The following is a 16,684-nucleotide window of genomic DNA, read 5'->3' on the forward strand; positions in this document are numbered from 1 at the left end:
CTGCTCTGTGAGACCAGCCTCACGCTGTGCCCTCCCCTCTAGGAGCCACGACACCCAGGTCTTCACTAGGATGCCTTGGCTCAACTCCTGGCTTGGAACGGGCGGGCCAGATAAGAAACAGCCTGAACCCGACCTTACGTGCATAGTCCACGTCCCATCACTTTAAAGCCCCCACTCGGGTTACAAGCCCGCGTTACCGAGCTCAGCTGGTAAGCGTGTGTCAGGGTTAGTTTTATAAAGTTCAAATATTGTTCCTTTCTTTCCGATGTGGGATGTCCCTCTCTTACGTGTTCCTTAGGGGAGCTTGAATGAGCAAAATCTTGGCATAAAAAGTAACAGATTAAGGAAGGAGAGGATTCTCCACTTTCGATGGAGAATCTTGCACTGTTGCACCAGGTAAACAAGAAGAGAAATTACATCATGAAATCACTACCCAAGTCAAGGCATACTTTTTTTTTTTTTCTTTTCAACGTTGGACAAGTAGAAGTGGTGAAAGGGTTGCATAAAATTGAAAGATGATTGATTAATGAATCAATGGCAGCAAAAGTTAAGATCATGAACCTTGATGGCTGTAGAACCATTGCTTTAAAAACAACTCAAAATAGCTCTAGCGATTTAGTTCATGTTTGTTTGCTGGAAAATAATTTCTTTTTTAAAATGAATTTCAGAAAAATAAATTATTTTCTGATATTTGGTAATATAATGGAAAATAAGTTGGAAAACACTTTCTAGTGTTTGATTATATCATGGAAAATGAGTTGGAAAATAACTTATTAATGTTTTATTTTTCTCAAGTTTATTAAAATAATAAGGAACAAATCTTACAAGTTAAAAAGTTGAATGAGAATAAAATTAAAAAAAATATATAATTTCATAAATTATCTCAAATAAAATAAATAATAATCAAAATAATAAAGATCAAATCTAAAAAATAAAAAATAAAAAAACGAAGAAATTAAAATAATAATAATTAACATTTCATAAATTATTTCAAATAAAATAAGTAACAATCAAAAGAATGAGGACCAAATTTGATAAATAAAAAATTTCAATAAAAAAATGATAAGGAAAAAGCAAATAATAATTATAAAAATGAGGAGCAAAGTTAATATAAAAATTAAATTTTAAGAGATGAAATTGAAAAATAAATATTCAAAACAAATATATATAGCAATCAAAAGTTTGAGGACCAAATTTGATATAATCAGTAAATAATATGATATTTTTAAATTTTTCACAACTTCCGGAAAGTGTTTTCCGCCCAAATTTTTCAGGAAGACACTTTCCTAGAAACCAATTTTTCTGGAAACCAAGCCAAAGTTTTCTTTGACTGGAAAGTGTTTTCCGTTTACCAACTTTTCTAATGACAAACAAACACAGGAAAGTTTGGAAAGAGATTTCCTGAGAATCACTTTCTGGAAAACAAACACAGTCTTAACTTGTAATAACAAACAAAAAGTACAAATCTTGTAAGCACAAATCTTAACTGCAAACGTAAGAAAGTAACCATGTCTTTATCAGAAGTTACACAGGCCAATCTTTCAAAAAAAAAAAAAAAAAAAAAAGGAAGAACACAGATGAGCAAAAAAAATTGATGGTTTTATTGTTCAAAAAAGGATAAAAAATACAGAATCCTATCTGTTTGTTGATGAAATAGCTAGTCCTCTTCCTGCCAATTACTGCCCAAGACCAACACCACTCTTTTCTGAATTCCTCTGATTTTAGGATTTTTTCTGGCCTTTATTTTTCAGACACTAATCTCCATATATTCCCACTGAAAATCACAGGCAACAGAGGTGATGGGCAATCTATGTCGCCAAGGAGTTGGAAGAATTTCATGAGCCCAAGTTACCGCACCATTCAATGCTCACTGTTATCCAAATCTTTCAACCAACAGTAGGGACTCCATCACAAGAGGCTCAACTGTGAATTCATTCAAGGGGAAAGAGATATTTATGGCACTTCAATTACAAATTCATTGCTCCCACAAAGAGGTGCACTATAAGCTATCCATAGAGAGAGGTGACGCCCTTTCCCTTTCGTTAACTCTCAAGATCCTCGCGGCTAGAGTTTTAGGTTTAGGACAAAAAAAAAACTGAGAATAATAATTGTAGATTAGATACAGCAACTTCTGCTGTTAAAAATTGGGAAAAAAAAATTATTAGATGCCAGCAGTGTCTACTATCTAGACACCATCAAATGATCGTCACCATCAAAAGCTCTATAAAAAGAGAATTGCAAGACAACAGGACACCCTTGCATGTGCCTGAGCAGTCTTTCATCACCTGTCATGTAATATGCACCTTGCTAAAATCTTCGATTTACTCAATAACTCGTGCGGATGAAGCAACAAATTCCAATGCTATTGATAAACAGTAGCAGTGGTATCTTCGACAATCATCATTTAATTAAAAACATGAAAATGAGGGGAAAAAAAAGAATCTCATTGTCCATTTGCTGTCAAACTATGCTGTTCAAAACTCCAGGAGTTGCCTCTTACATAAGATATAACCCTAAACCAATATGGCTGTAACACCAGCATGAACAAAAAAAATGGAAGTTCAACCTCACATTCCTGTGAAGGCCTTCTTCCCACCAGCAGCAGAACCAGCTGGAATCACTTTCAATACATTAAATCTAACAGTCTTGGACAGTGGCCTGAAATGGTAAGAGGCAAATATTATGAATTGAAGGCCAATTGCATATACAATAACAGCTAAATCACATTCAAGATAAATGATATAAAATAAAACTTTGGGTGGTCAAAATTTAACCTGCATTGTCCGATGATGACATGATCGCCTTCCCTCACACGGAAGCATGGGGATACGTGTGCTGGAATATTTGAATGCCTCTTCTCATATCTATGGGGAAAAAATAATATTTAAATTATAATGGTGTGATAATATGCACTGAAAAACACCAGAACTAAAATTGGACTAGACCTTTGGTATTTCTTGACCCAGTGAAGATAGTTCCGCCGAACAATAATTGTCCTCACCATCTTGGCACTATGACAAGTTCCAGCTAAGATACGACCTCGAATAGAAACAGTGCCGGTGAAGGGGCATTTTTTATCAATATAAGTTCCTGTCAGAAGTAAACATATGGGAGTACAACGTCAGCAAATTTCACATTCTACAAAAATATCATGTGAAGGAGAAATTACATGAAAGAGGAGCAAACATATGAATCAAGTTGCAAACGAAGAACTTGGCATAAAAAACATGGATAGAAACACAAGCATGGAGACATATCAACAGCATTTAAAGAGATCGTGTCCATGGCACTCGACATGTGTGATTATTTAATAACTATTTAAATTCCATATCATCATCGACAAGGTTCTAATTCCTCCATATCACACATTGATTTGTAACAAAGCAAGTTAATACATAAACGAAATATATTAGTATTTACAACCCTATGATCATAGAACATATCTTGGTTACTTGACTCCATTATCCATTAAAATCAGTGCATTCAACTAGAATAAAATATACAAAGCTCAATAAAATTACAAACATGAAAGCATCATAAGAATGACACAACTATAAAAGACAAACCTTCAGTGGCTTCTCTGGGAGTCTTGAAACTCAATCCAATACTCTTCCAGAATCTGTTTCCACCTTTTCCAGGCCTCTTTCCTTTCCCAGATTTCTTTGAACTGCCAAAAAAACACAAACAAATCAAAAAACACAAAACAGCAAAAACCCACATCAAATAAAAAGACCCCAAAACAGAAAGTTCGCCTCTTTTGCTGTTCTAATACATTACCTGAGAAACACTTTGGGTTGTTTCAAAAATGCCTTTTCAGTCTGCAACACAGAAATAAAGAAACCATAATGAGAGCTCATAATAAGATCTAAGACTAAACGTGTTTGGAGTAGAAGCAGTGAATAGCAAGAGAGTGTGTTGCGAGAACCTGCTCAGCCATGATTTACAGCTGTTTGTGTTCTCTACAAGGACCTGAAACAGCAGGAGGCAAAAGATACAAAAGAGAGAGAGCCTCTTGCTGAAATGAGCAAGCTTTAAACCCTATTTTGCTCGCTGATATGTAGTAATAATTTTTTGTTAAATAAATGGGCCTTGGTGGTCCTTTTCAATACAGAGTTTGGTAAGATACTAATATATCTTACCGGATATTTTTTAAAAATATAAAAAGATATTAAAATTACAGAGAATTTTTTAATAATATTTTTAAATTTGATTCAATTTTAAAATTTTCTGATTTAATTTTTTATCTAATTCGAGTTTTTGAATTTTAAATTAAATCATATAAGACCTAACTCAACTTAAATCGATTAATTTTATAGGTTCAAATACAACGTTGATGATCGGTAAAATCATGACTTTGCTTTTAAAAAAACTTGAAGATGATAACTTTGAAAAAAAAAAATTAAGATAATAACGGATTGAATTGACTTCGATCTCCCCGCGATACAGGTCATGGACTCTACTGGGTTCAATTACTTTTTTATACACTATTTTTATTTAATTATATGATAAAAATAAATACTCATAAAATTGAGATCCAACCTAAAAATATACATTTGAGATAGTTATCCCTATAAAAAGCAAACAAAAATCAATTATAGATTCTATTTCCTAACCAATCCAATATTGATAGATGCAATAGAAAAAATAATTAAAAATAATTAAAAGACAAAAAAAAAAATCCAACCGATGGGTAAACTCGTCAAACATGTGAATCGGGTAACCCGGGCTAGTATACCAAACTTGTGAATCAGGTAATGGACTCCACTAACATTATAATTTTTTTTAAAAAAGTATTTTTTTATGTAACTATATAACAATAAAAATAGACGATTGTGAAATCAAATACCATCACAATACCAAGATGTTTTTTTAAGACTGTGATAACATCAAAAAAGACAAAATAAAACCAATCATGAAACTGAATCCTCAATCAACCCAAAATCTCAGGTGAAATAAAAAAAAACTAATTAAAAAAAAATTGAACTTGTCATACCTACTAACCAGCACAAACTCACACTACATTGTGTTTAATTTTTTATCAAATAGAATTGAGGTAGTGAAATTTAAACTTGAAACCACTTGATTAATAAAGCTCTGATACCATGTCGAATAACCATCTTAACCTAAAAACTTAAACTGTTAAATGATATTCAAATATATAATTTTATATTATTCTCTAACACAATGAGTGTGGATGAACAGTGATTTCCCCACGTCTTTTAATTTTTATTTGTTTATAAAGTTTAATAACATGATTTTCTCCGAAACTAGAACAACCTGAGTTACTTTGACAAACATGTAAACTACGCTAATCTCATAGGAAAACAAAATAATAATAAAATAAATTACGAAGCTAAATTCTTAACTTTTTTAATATTAAAAAATAAAATCAACAAAAATAATTTTTAAAAAAATCATAACAAAAAAAAAAAAAAAGGAAGAGTGGTAAAGCATCTCTATATATTTTTTTTACTTCAACTAAAATTTTTTATATTTTTTTTATATTTTTATATCGTTTTGAAAACTAAGATAAAAAATAAACTTTTAAAAAATAAAAAATATATAATTTCTTAATAAAACAACAAAATCCCTTGAACTTGGGAAGAAAATAGTAAAGGAAACAATCTTCAATTTTAGGATAATGTCATGTTAGTGATTTGGATTGTATTTAAACACAAATACTAATATTAGCATAAACCATGTTCAAATATAATGAAAGGATTTGACAATTGATACCCATCTTTGACGTCCCTTGTCTTTGGTTCTCCTCCCGGATGCAAGACCATCAAACCTTGCATTCTAACAAGACACTTACAAAACCTGGTAGCTAAACTAGTTTTTTACATGTTACCATCATTGCAACATATTCCAAGTCCACCGTCTGGTGAAAGCATCCACCGGAAATTTTAACTTCTAGCTTTCCCTCTAGATCCTGAGCAAGAAACAACACATGGAATATGAAAATAACAATGATAATACATGCACAGCCCCTACTCTCTCCCCCTTGAAAGCCATCCACAAAGCTCACATGAATGTCCATAAACGCACATGGATGCAAAGGGAAGAAATATAGTAATATAAACTAATTGCGCTGAATAATTACTTTCTGAATAGTAATGTCATATCAAACCTTCCCAGCAATCACATACCAGGGCAAACGAGTAAAAACCAAACATATGGTGATGAAGTATTGAAAAATAGTTGAAGCTAATTTGCCTAATAGGACTCCGAAGTATACAAAGCCGTAATGTTACAGTATGGAAACCAAGCATTTCATCTCAACTCATTGCCTATTAACTTGAGAAAATGACCAACCATCATTGACATGTTACACTAAATTGAAAAGATAAGACCAACCGCCATTAACCTATAGAAGAAACACATGATTCTTTAGCTGTCTGAGATCATAATCACAAGTTCAGCTCTTGAATCCTTTGTCCACAGATAAATCACTCAGTCTGCACCAGCAAATAAGATCAATAAAATATATAATAATAAAGTTTCCAGAATGAAAAATGTAAATTTAATTCCATCATTTTGATTTCAGTAATGACTAAAGAAAAACTTTAAGAATGGTGAAATTCTCAGCAGAATATTTGCCATATATTGAACAACACAGAGATCCTGTTATAATAAGCCAAATGCCTAGGTAGTGATAGACAAAGCATTGGCAGAAACTTTTCCACAATGCTTAACGTTGCATACTTATTTATTATATATAGATCTTGTGCAACAAATTCTACCCATCCTCTGAGGCTGCTTGGAGCTTTCAAAAAATATAACAAATTCTACTCATTTTTATCACATACTGGATGACATTGTACAAAAATACTTGATATTCTAGGAATGCAACAAAGGGAAACAGAACAATAACCAGAGACTCATATAACAGATTGTTACCGAATTGTCTCTAAATTCATTGAATTCATCAAGGCTAATCTATACTCATTGTATAATAACTTCTTACTGCATCTCAAAAACTTATATTTACTGTTAATTTTAATACAGCTGAAGGATGAGATGGCTGCACAGAAAAGAAAAGAAATGAAATTCCTTAAACATGCCAGACCTTTTGGCGTTTTGAATTTGGAGGGCTTGGTTCCGTATCATGGCCACGAGATGTTCCAATGCCAGAGTTTTCAGCCTGCAAATATGCCACCGGTTAGTCTTGTAGTTCTGATGTTTTTATGCACACATCAATTTAGCTTGACATATTTACAACATCATGCCAACACCTTCAAGATTCATTTGATTGGGTGAAGCAAGAAATCCAGAATAGTAAGGGACATGAGATAAGTATCCATTGAAAGATAACTGAAAATGCTACATACATGGGTTGAAGAATCTCGAGGCCTCTGATTCCCAGAGTTCTGTGCTTCTCCAGGAGGTATGGCACTGGGTTCTGCACCTCCACTTTGAGATATGAGGGGCATGATCTCACGAAGCAAATTAGACAGAAATATCCCCTCATCAGTAGCTCTTGGTTCTGCTTCTGCAGTAGCAGTAGATTGCCCTGCAGTCTCAGGGACAGAACTAGTAGTTGTTCCTCGTAAGCTGGCATCCTCCATATGGATATCACCAGGTAAGATGGTCCTCAGAAGCTGCAAAATATTGTCGGGGATATGTCGTTCAGAATCCTGGTTGTTTTGGGCCCCACTAGCTGACAGAATGTTGATACTTATACTGCGAGAAATAGAAGGCTCTTGTCTCAAGTTTGGTGGCAATGATCCTGGAAGAACAGCAAGGTTGGTCAACTAGTATAGAACAGCTGATTAAGCTCATATCTTCTCATACAGTCATATCATCAACTCCTAAAGCAAGATACAGCGAGCAACCATCAAAACTTTGACTACTATACACAACATTAACTTCAATTGAATTTCTACATGATATTGTGAACTGAAAAAAACCGATTTCTTGCAAGCCTGTAACGATATGTTCTCAAAGGTCCCCAATCAAATCTTTAGGAAATAAACATATGGAAGAAAACTCAGGACACTTTTAAAAAAGGAGAATACAACACAAACATTATTTTCCTTATTTTTTAGGGTGAGGATGGGGTGCTCTTATTGACTGGTGCTAGGAAGAATCCACTTCAGCATCCTAAAGGAAAGCCTTTCATCATGTACTTAAATGGTACAATAACAATAAATACAACTCAGAAAACAGCATTGAGAAATTGGCTGCATGGCAGGTAAGTTTTGCTGCAAATTGGAATCCATATGCGTGGATCAGAATAATCAAAGAAGGGTGTGTATGTGTTATAGTAGTAAGCATGATACTTTTACTATGAAATTTTAAGAAAGAAAGATATATGTGGAATGTTCAAAAATAGCAATATATGTGGAAATCGCCCTTCCTCCCTCGTTCATGCAGGATTGAAATGATTATTGAAGACTCAAAAGAATGTAGGGGAAAAACAAATAACACAAAAAAGCATAAGCCATAGGGGACTGGCAAATATATCAACCACCATTAACAGCAGCACAAGTAAAGCCACTGATTGACACGCATGTATTCATGAGTAAGATGAACCAAAACATCCCCTTTCAAGCCTCCTGAGCTTGCACTGGAAAAGATGTCCACAACTACAAACTTAAGACTTTTCCATGAGCCAAGTAATCCTCAAAACTTCATTGAACTGCAGTATTGTCACATTACCATCTCTTGTGCGTTGTTCAAAGTTTTGCTGCTGCAAAGCAGGTTCAGGAGTTGGCAGCTGCTCAGTTTGGACCTCAGCAGTGTGATATTCACCAGATGCTTGAGATCCCCGCCCACTATTCCCATGCCCAGAAGCTACATTTTGAAATCGTCCAAGAAGAGGATAGTATAGACCTATAGAATTACCAGATGAATCAGAAGGAAGGCGGCCAAATGTGCCAGGAACAGCTGCAACCACCGTTCTAAGAGGCACCACTCGTACAGGCTCTCCAGCAAAAGATGAACCCTCTGAGAGCCTTGAACTTGTTTGACTACTAGGATTTTCACCACCAGAACTGGTTGGTGGGTTTCTCTGCCCAGCAGTTTGCTGTGTCTGACCATGTTCCTCACGATTATTGTTGGGGGTAGCTGTCGATGAACCTTGGGTAAAATAAGAATAGTTGTAAGTAGATTCACACATCAGAAATACCATACATATTAATTATTCCAGACATCAAATTTGAAGAAAACCTCTTCGTATTTGTATATCAATTCGCCTTGGAAGAAACCCGGTACCGACACCATTAGTCAGACCAGATCCAGGCTGCATGGATCCTAAAGGGACAGCACCAAAGCTTGTCCCTGGTTGAAAAGGAAGAGGCTGCATGCATAGGAGTGATCAGCAGAGAAACATAATTTAAAGAAAAATGAAAAGATGAAAAACAAGAGGAATTTGTATGGATGTCTGGATTATGACCTGAACCATGAGAGGATTAGGACCAGATTGATTGATAAAAACAGCAGGGCCCGCATTAACCACAGCTTCAGACTGTAAATAAACAAACCACAATGACACATACAGCTCGGGAGATGTCAAGCATGAAAGGTTGCCATAAATGAGAAATTGGAGATAATCTTACCGGTGCTTGACCTAGTCGTAATGTCATGCTTGTACGTCCAAGTTCGAGAAGAAGGGCACCTAAATTATGAAGTTGGACTCCAGTTCTCAATGCACTAGACTGAGTTGCGTGTCGCGCTGCAGTATCAGTAATATGTGCTTGATTCTCTAGTTGTCTTGCAAGTTGCTGCCAACATACAGAACAAACAGGGAGGGAGATCCAATGCATTTAAGTTTTAGTTCTGAGAATAAATAAAAGAATGGTAAATGTTGAAATATTTCAAGGTTAAAAACTTAAAAGAATCAAATTCTATTAAAATTATAAAATGTTAAACAAAAAGAAGAAACATAATAAAAAGATGACCACTTCCTATGGCCGCAAGCAACTAAATTCACTGGTAAAAAATGGGATATACTGTTGGCTACCCAAAAAATAAAGCAAGACAAAAGTAAAGATAATAGAGAACATATGAAGTAGATAGAATGCTTTTAAATAACACACAAGTAAACATTCTCCAACTTGTTCGGTGAGTAATTGTCTACTAGACAGCATCACTTCTGCCAAGGATGCAGGTGATGGAAGTCTTTCTTGTCCAGTTCCTGATAGTGATGTGGTATTAGAATCTATTTGCTCCATCCTGAGTGCAGCATCTGCTTGAGCAATGTTTTCCCCGCCTCTGCCTGTCAATGAAGAGAATTGAAATCCAATGGCCAAATCAGCCCCATTGAAGCAAATGATATTTATTAACCATAGAGAAATTTGCAAAATACAGATACTGACCGATGGCATCAAATTCTCGCCTCAAATTGCTCAGATATTGGGACAGAGTTGTCAGAGAATCAGGAATTACCTACAAGTACAAATAAAATATTCCTAATACTTAAAACTGCAAAAAGATATGCAGGCCAAAGAATCCATGTTGTAGAAAGAAGGTAGAGGGTGGAGAAGAAGAGGACTCCTAACTTACAGGAGGATTCAGAGATCCCAAGGAAACTGCTGTCGGAAGCCCAAAAACATTCTGTGATCTGTCAGACTGACCCCTGGTGCCAGTTTGTTCAGATTGCAGTTGGCTTGCATCCATTGTGCCACCAGCAGCTGATGTTCTTCGCAAACCACGCTCCTTAAAGATCCATCCCAGTCACAAAGAGCAAGACCCAAAACATAAATGAGCATTTACAGGTATGAAAAAGCATTAAGGTCCATCTTTCTAATTTGATAAAATATGAACCAGCTTGATGTCTCAAAATGTGTTTCACGTCTAAAGTCAAATAAAAACTTAAAATAGACAACTTCCAGATACAAAAATACTGGAAATTTTACTTCGAAGACAATTTGTTTGTTTGCCTCTGTGAGTAAGAAAAGTGGGAAGAAATCTCCATCCTTACCAACAATAGATTTTCAAGAGTATAACAATAAAGTAATTAGTTTTAGAGGTTGGAATTTAAATATTTACCACATCGACCCCTTCACTGACACCTCCGATATTTGAAAATCCAAAAGATCCAAGAACAGCAGAGACAATCTGCTCCAGAGAATCAATTAAGAGATAATTATAAAACAATTAAATCATTGGTATGAAAATCTAAAATTGCTATATTCAAAATCTAGTTGTAGCCGCACCCTACTGATTTCTGGAGGAACTGCATCCCCTTGATCAGGCACACTAAAAGTTTCTATTACAACACTGGGAGCCACCTGACCAGTGTGATGGCTTGAACCTGAAGCAGGATCACTGGCTGCAACATTGACATGCAGGAGTTACTCCATGGATAATTTTACTAGCACATGAAAGATAACATTAAAAAAAAGGGAAAGAAAAAAAGAAAGAAATAAAGGTATATAATTCCATTTCAGAAAGCTCAGATTATGACATAAACAGAGCAGTATTGCTACAACAATTACTAAGCTCCTATAGATGTCAAAATGACTCAATTGTTATTTGTAGCGTGGTTGCTCTTTAAATCATTAGAAGCACCTAAATAAAACTATAAGCATTAAATAAGAACCAACAGAACACCACCACTTGCTTTTCTGATTAATCATATGGCAATATTGAGCACTTAATGAAATTAATTACCAAGGATAATCTGTTATATCCAGAGTCCCATTAGTCCAAACAAATGTCATATTCGACAGAAAGGATGAATTTCATATCCAGTTGCTTCTCACAGATGAACTAATGTGTAGCAACCCCTCTGGGGGGAGGGGGGGGGGGGTTGTTTCTATACTATACCAACCTTTTCGTGAAAATAATTCAAGGTGCACTGGAAACCATACTCTAGCTGAAGTAATGTGTATCAACCCCTCTGTGTGGGTCAACAATCCATTATGGCCATTAATTACCTTGTGCAGTAATTTTTTGTTTTTCAATATTTACAGGCTGTGGGGCATCTACAGGACCCTTTAGACCACCACAACTAGTCCTCCACAGCTTTGGATAAACTTGAATTAGTATCCTTTTTTGAGATGAACCTTGTACAGTTGAAGAAGAAGATGATGCAAGCAAATGTTAAGGCAAGCCAAACCTGAATGATTGGATAAGCCCTCAGATGGTATAGGTTGCCTAACTACCAGGTGCAAGGTGTGACCATCTTCGACATCTAACACATGTTAAGCAAATAAACCAACCAAACAATATAATAAGACAATAGTGCTAATGAGTAAAAAAAGTACAGGGATATGAAAATATTCCTTAGGTAGCAAATAAAGAAATTTAACAAAGGATGGTTTATAGGTTTCTAGTTCAATCAATGAATATCCTGATACATTCGGGACCTAATGTTTGCTAATTTGTTCTGGAAAAGTAAAATACTAACTAGTTCATACCATATATGTTTTGATTCAAATACTTCACCCACACTTAAAGTTTCCTTCTAGCAAAAATGCACCATTGCAACAAGCACTTGCCAGAAACCACCAGAAAACAATTTACTTCAGAAAAAAGAATTGCAGATGTCGGCTTATTTGGAATATGTACATGTGTTTTTGGTTATGCTTGGGTGTGATACAATCAATTGAAATGTGACACAATTCTCTATTCTCCACCTGATAAGCTGTCCAAAGTCATTCATTCACCTAGAAGTATGCTAAAGATGAACCGATGAAGAGACTTGTGCAGTCACATGCATCTACAGCACATACCTTCAAACCTCTCTTTTGTCAAGGCTTTTTCCCCTTTTATGTCCATACCTAGTATTTCAGACTTACAATTCAGTGTTGCTGAGGGAAAACATGAAACTGTTTAGCATTGCAGGATGAATCTCATGGACATGGAGCACTAGCATGTGAGCTCACTTGGAATTTACACTTAAGCATTACTGAAATCAGCAGTGAGGAACAAAACTGCAACACTATCCAACCACAATTCAACATTTTACCCGCCAATGCACAAACTCCAAGGTGTCCCAAAATAACTCTTTTGCATCAATACTGTCTTAATGAGCTCTTTTCTACTTTTCTGCCTAGCTTTACAGTTTAACAGCAGAAATAAATGTGTCATTGGTTCACCACTTAGGTAATACCTTCATCAAAACTGTTAAAAGAAATTTGAAGTGAGCTTCTAGCTATCTCCTCACTTTGGGTACACAATCTTTTTTGTTAAATATTGTACTTTAGAGTTGCCCTTGAGCATTAAGAAAAAAGGATACGATAGGCAGAGAGTAGTTGGTCATCTTTTAAGACTTTTCCACGACATATTAGACGTTGTTGTTCTGATAGCACGCCAGTGACAGAAGCAATCTGTTCTTTTAAAGCAGGAACTGGCATCTGCATGGATATTCAAGAAAGGGGAAAGCATGATGAAATTAATGGCTTCCACAAACAAAAAATCATGCACAAGTTATCAACTAGCAAATCCCCACTCACAATATAAGCATAAAGACCCTTTTAAGATCATAATGCAGGGTGTACTCTTACAATTAAGAATTCAGTGGCAACAAAGAATGTTTCAACAGTTTTATATGAATAAAAGACACAGGGAAATAGTGGATCTTCTGTAATTGCTTTCTGTCCAGTTTCTCATGAGATCTGCTTCTCAGTATTATTTGCACAAATATTCAGTAAAATGTGGGACAATGGATAATGCTCCACAGATTTTTACATAAGAGCTTGTTGAAGAGATGTTCTTGAGAAGGAAAATGAGTTGGATGCTAGAGAGTGTAGCCTTTGTGTCATCTGTATGTAACTAGCTAGATCAAAAAGGCACATTGGATCACTTATAAGGACTAGAAATTTTCTGACCATGCTGGTGAAGAGGTTTTACTAGTAATTGTTAAGACCACTCAATTTCCTCTTCTTTCTACTCTTTCTAAGATTCAGATTCTAGTAACTGTCTGTCTCTCACCACAATGACAGAAATATGATCGAAGTGCAATTTAGAGCTCTTGAAAAAGGAGGCAAAAAAAGACATAAAAACAGAAAGAAAAAAAAAACTATCCTTATATATATATATATATATATATATATATATATATATATATCCCCGTAATAACTGGCTTTGGGATGTATTTGAACTCATTGATCATCTAAAGTATTATAGCAAGTTTACAAAACATACACACTGCAATGACATGAGCCATGGTTCAGTGGGAGCAAAAAATTACCTGTTTATCCACTCTCAAAGTATAGGTTTGAGAATCCAATGTTTTTATTTTTATTTCAATGTTTGTTTCAGAACCCTCTGCCTCACCAGCTCCATGAATTTTATCAGCAATATTACTTCCCATTCTCCTCAGACGAATGGATACCTACAAACAAGAAAGGAAAAGAAACAAATGAAGGAAATTAGGTTTGGGAGTTGCTAGGATGAGGCAACAGCATGCTTGTCCATAAACCAGATAAGTCACAGTATTATATTGGTAAGATAGATAAGGTTCCTCAGGAAACAGTAAGTCAATGAGTGCCCTAATGCCAACAAAAAGGGGTGTCGGTTCCCTTCATTGTGGTCATAATACATCATTGTTTCGAGAGAGAGTGAAGATGTGCAGAAATGCAAGAACAAATAACAAAAATCAGCAAGCAGACCACTCTCACATATAGGGAAATCTCAGCATCCACCACCATATAGACATATTGCCATATCAATATGTACTTCAAGGCAATTTGAAACACTGTTTCCTTTCCCCTTTTTTATTTGTCTCTTCTCTTCATTTTCTTTTTCTTTCCTTTTCTTTTCCTTATTTTAGTGTGTGTTATATGAGACAGTTAGAAAAATCTCCAGACTTGCAAAACACATAATCATGGTAACGGTAATGAACAACATGACAAATCCTGCAGCCAACTACCATGGACCGCATTGATCTGATTGATGATATTCTTTCCATTTTTTGCTGATTTGGTAGGATATCGCTCACTAGACGAAGATGGCGATTGCTCAAGAGTCCCCTGCTAGATATTGATATTTTATGATGTCACAGAAGAGAAACATAACATCATGTTCTCAATTGATAGGTTATATGATATGTCTTTGGTGTGTTATATTATGTCTACAGCGGTCAAGACCGTGCTTTCCCAACTCCTCCCCTGCCTTCTCTAATTAAATGGGAAAACTCATAAGGATCATCAAATGGAACATTTTTTGTTACCAGGAGCAGAAAACAAGTTCCAAGATGTCATGTGTATATCTGTATGCACGCCCACATTGCATTTTGCTCCACATCGAAATCAACTTCAGACCATAAATCTCAGGATCAAATCCATGCTATATAATGTAGAAATCAAGCTCCAAGAAGTAATGTCTCCAGTCCCAAGTGACATTACTGGCATATTTATAAGCCATATTCCGCTTCACATAGTGAAATTCAATGTAAACTCTAAATTTGAAGAATTCAAAATCCAAGCTTCTACCATCAAAACAGCTCATCTAGAATTGGGGCCTGCTCCCGATTCAAAACTAATCGGTAGACGGAGAAAATCATAGAGTAAATTCAAAGAAAAAAGTAAACTACTGCACAAATTCAAGACATTTACATTGACCAACAGATTGAGAACACGGATAATGATTTTTTACCACATCTATGCACCCAAAGAGGGCGCCTTCATCCCTAAATATCACTAAACACCAAGAATTGACAATCTTCACTTCCACCACTCACACTTCAATCAACATAAATCACTTAAGTTGGAGCTTAATCAAGTTGCCACATCCCAATAAGCAACCTTTCCCTTAACGCAAATGCAAACAATCAAAATCCCATTCCCCATTTATCTCTCACTCTCTAGGGTTTACCGAATCTTGATCAAACAAAAAAAGCTCAAGACTTTCAATTTCTGGGTCCTAACCAGTCATCAAAAGCATGCAAACCAACCCATCAAGTTCCGAATGACAACCCAATTCACACAATTAAGAAAATCGATAAAAGACAGTAGACAAGATAAGAAAGGAGTCAGTAAGTTACCTGAGATAAAAAGAAAGAAAATCTGGTTTGATAAGGAGAGAGAACAGATAGAGGGAGAGGGAGAGATATATAGAAATGACAGAGAGAGATGCCGTGTCTGCGTGCTATCTCTCTGTGTATTTTGGAGCTGACACCTGAATTTATATTACACAAGATCAAAAACTCTCTCTCTCTCTCTCTCTTCCCTGTCAACTATGTAGTGTTGTGGCCAACGTAGGACGAGGTTTGCAAAAATTATTCAGGTTTTTCTCCTCTGTACATTTTTTTTTATCTCTCTTTTTACTGGTGCGGTGGGCTTTTTACTTTTTACTGTTGGTAAATTGGTTGGTAGCAGCACAAATTATTACTGTCTGACAATGTGGTAATTTTTTTTATTGCGTTTAAAAATCACATTTCACTTCTAAAAAAAACCCTTCTAGTCAAGTCAGGCTGAAACATAAAGTTTTGGATCCAACATCCATTTTATGAATTAAAAAAAAAAGAGCATAGATAACTTGCTTAAATTTGATTTTGAAGGGAGCGTGATGAATTTTTTATGTGTGTTTGTTGATCTATAATCTAAAGGAATCGATTAATTTTTTCCAATTATTACTTAAAGTATGATACTTATTTAATAAGTTTATTTTTAAATTAGTTTTTATATATTAAAATTAAATTTCTTTAAAAACAAATATAATTAAATATCCACCTATAAATTTATAATAAATTATTTTCGGACCTGCAAAGCCGTAATATCTTTAATTATCTTCA

At 35.2% G+C, this 16,684-nt stretch overlaps 2 protein-coding genes across 5 annotated transcripts; both read right to left on the reverse strand.

Annotated features, from left to right (window-relative positions):
* Nucleotides 1–2,423: 2,423 nt before the first annotated feature.
* On the reverse strand, nt 2,424–4,323 carry LOC7489484 (40S ribosomal protein S11). Its single transcript, XM_002325134.4, has 6 exons — nt 3,926–4,323; nt 3,778–3,818; nt 3,567–3,667; nt 2,946–3,090; nt 2,775–2,864; nt 2,424–2,658 (listed from the first exon to the last, which is right to left on the reverse strand). The coding sequence occupies exons 1-6, from the start codon at nt 3,935–3,937 to the stop codon at nt 2,568–2,570; spliced, it is 480 nt and encodes a 159-aa protein (XP_002325170.1). The 5' UTR covers nt 3,938–4,323; the 3' UTR covers nt 2,424–2,567.
* A 1,750-nt stretch (nt 4,324–6,073) lies between these two features.
* On the reverse strand, nt 6,074–16,174 carry LOC7470045 (ubiquitin-like domain-containing protein CIP73). Of its 4 annotated transcripts, none has more exons than XM_024590239.2 (16): nt 15,935–16,174; nt 14,141–14,284; nt 13,187–13,304; nt 12,065–12,139; nt 11,160–11,275; nt 10,993–11,061; nt 10,507–10,659; nt 10,320–10,389; nt 10,041–10,219; nt 9,561–9,725; nt 9,398–9,469; nt 9,172–9,301; nt 8,848–9,081; nt 7,332–7,729; nt 7,070–7,144; nt 6,074–6,458 (listed from the first exon to the last, which is right to left on the reverse strand). In XM_024590239.2, the coding sequence occupies exons 2-16, from the start codon at nt 14,261–14,263 to the stop codon at nt 6,450–6,452; spliced, it is 1,986 nt and encodes a 661-aa protein (XP_024446007.1). In that variant the 5' UTR covers nt 14,264–14,284; nt 15,935–16,174; the 3' UTR covers nt 6,074–6,449. The 4 variants fall into 4 exon arrangements, with proteins under 4 accessions (XP_024446007.1, XP_024446005.1, XP_052304945.1 ...); XM_024590237.2 differs by having other exon boundaries at nt 8,662–9,081; nt 15,935–16,156; XM_052448985.1 differs by lacking the exon at nt 15,935–16,174 and adding an exon at nt 15,122–15,281 and having other exon boundaries at nt 8,662–9,081.
* Between the last annotated feature and the right edge of the window lie 510 nt (nt 16,175–16,684).

Source organism: Populus trichocarpa, chromosome 18 (genome assembly GCF_000002775.5).
Source record: "Populus trichocarpa isolate Nisqually-1 chromosome 18, P.trichocarpa_v4.1, whole genome shotgun sequence".
NCBI classification, from domain to species: Eukaryota; Viridiplantae; Streptophyta; class Magnoliopsida; order Malpighiales; family Salicaceae; genus Populus; species Populus trichocarpa.

Excerpts from the sequence above, each read along its gene's own strand:
- LOC7489484 (XM_002325134.4), bottom strand. Across the intron at positions 2,865-2,945 it reads TGGGTCAAGAAATACCAAAG|ATATGAGAAGAGGCATTCAA; the intron begins GTCTAGTCCAAT and ends TTTTCCCCATAG. Across the intron at positions 2,659-2,774 it reads GTCATCATCGGACAATGCAG|GCCACTGTCCAAGACTGTTA; the intron begins GTTAAATTTTGA and ends TTACCATTTCAG.
- LOC7470045 (XM_024590237.2), bottom strand. The coding sequence starts at position 14,263 with ATGGGAAGTAATATTGCTGATAAAATTCATGGAGCTGGTGAGGCAGAG. Across the intron at positions 9,302-9,397 it reads CTAATCCTCTCATGGTTCAG|CCTCTTCCTTTTCAACCAGG; the intron begins GTCATAATCCAG and ends CTATGCATGCAG. Across the intron at positions 7,730-8,661 it reads TGAACAACGCACAAGAGATG|GATCATTGCCACCAAACTTG; the intron begins GTAATGTGACAA and ends CTGTTCTTCCAG.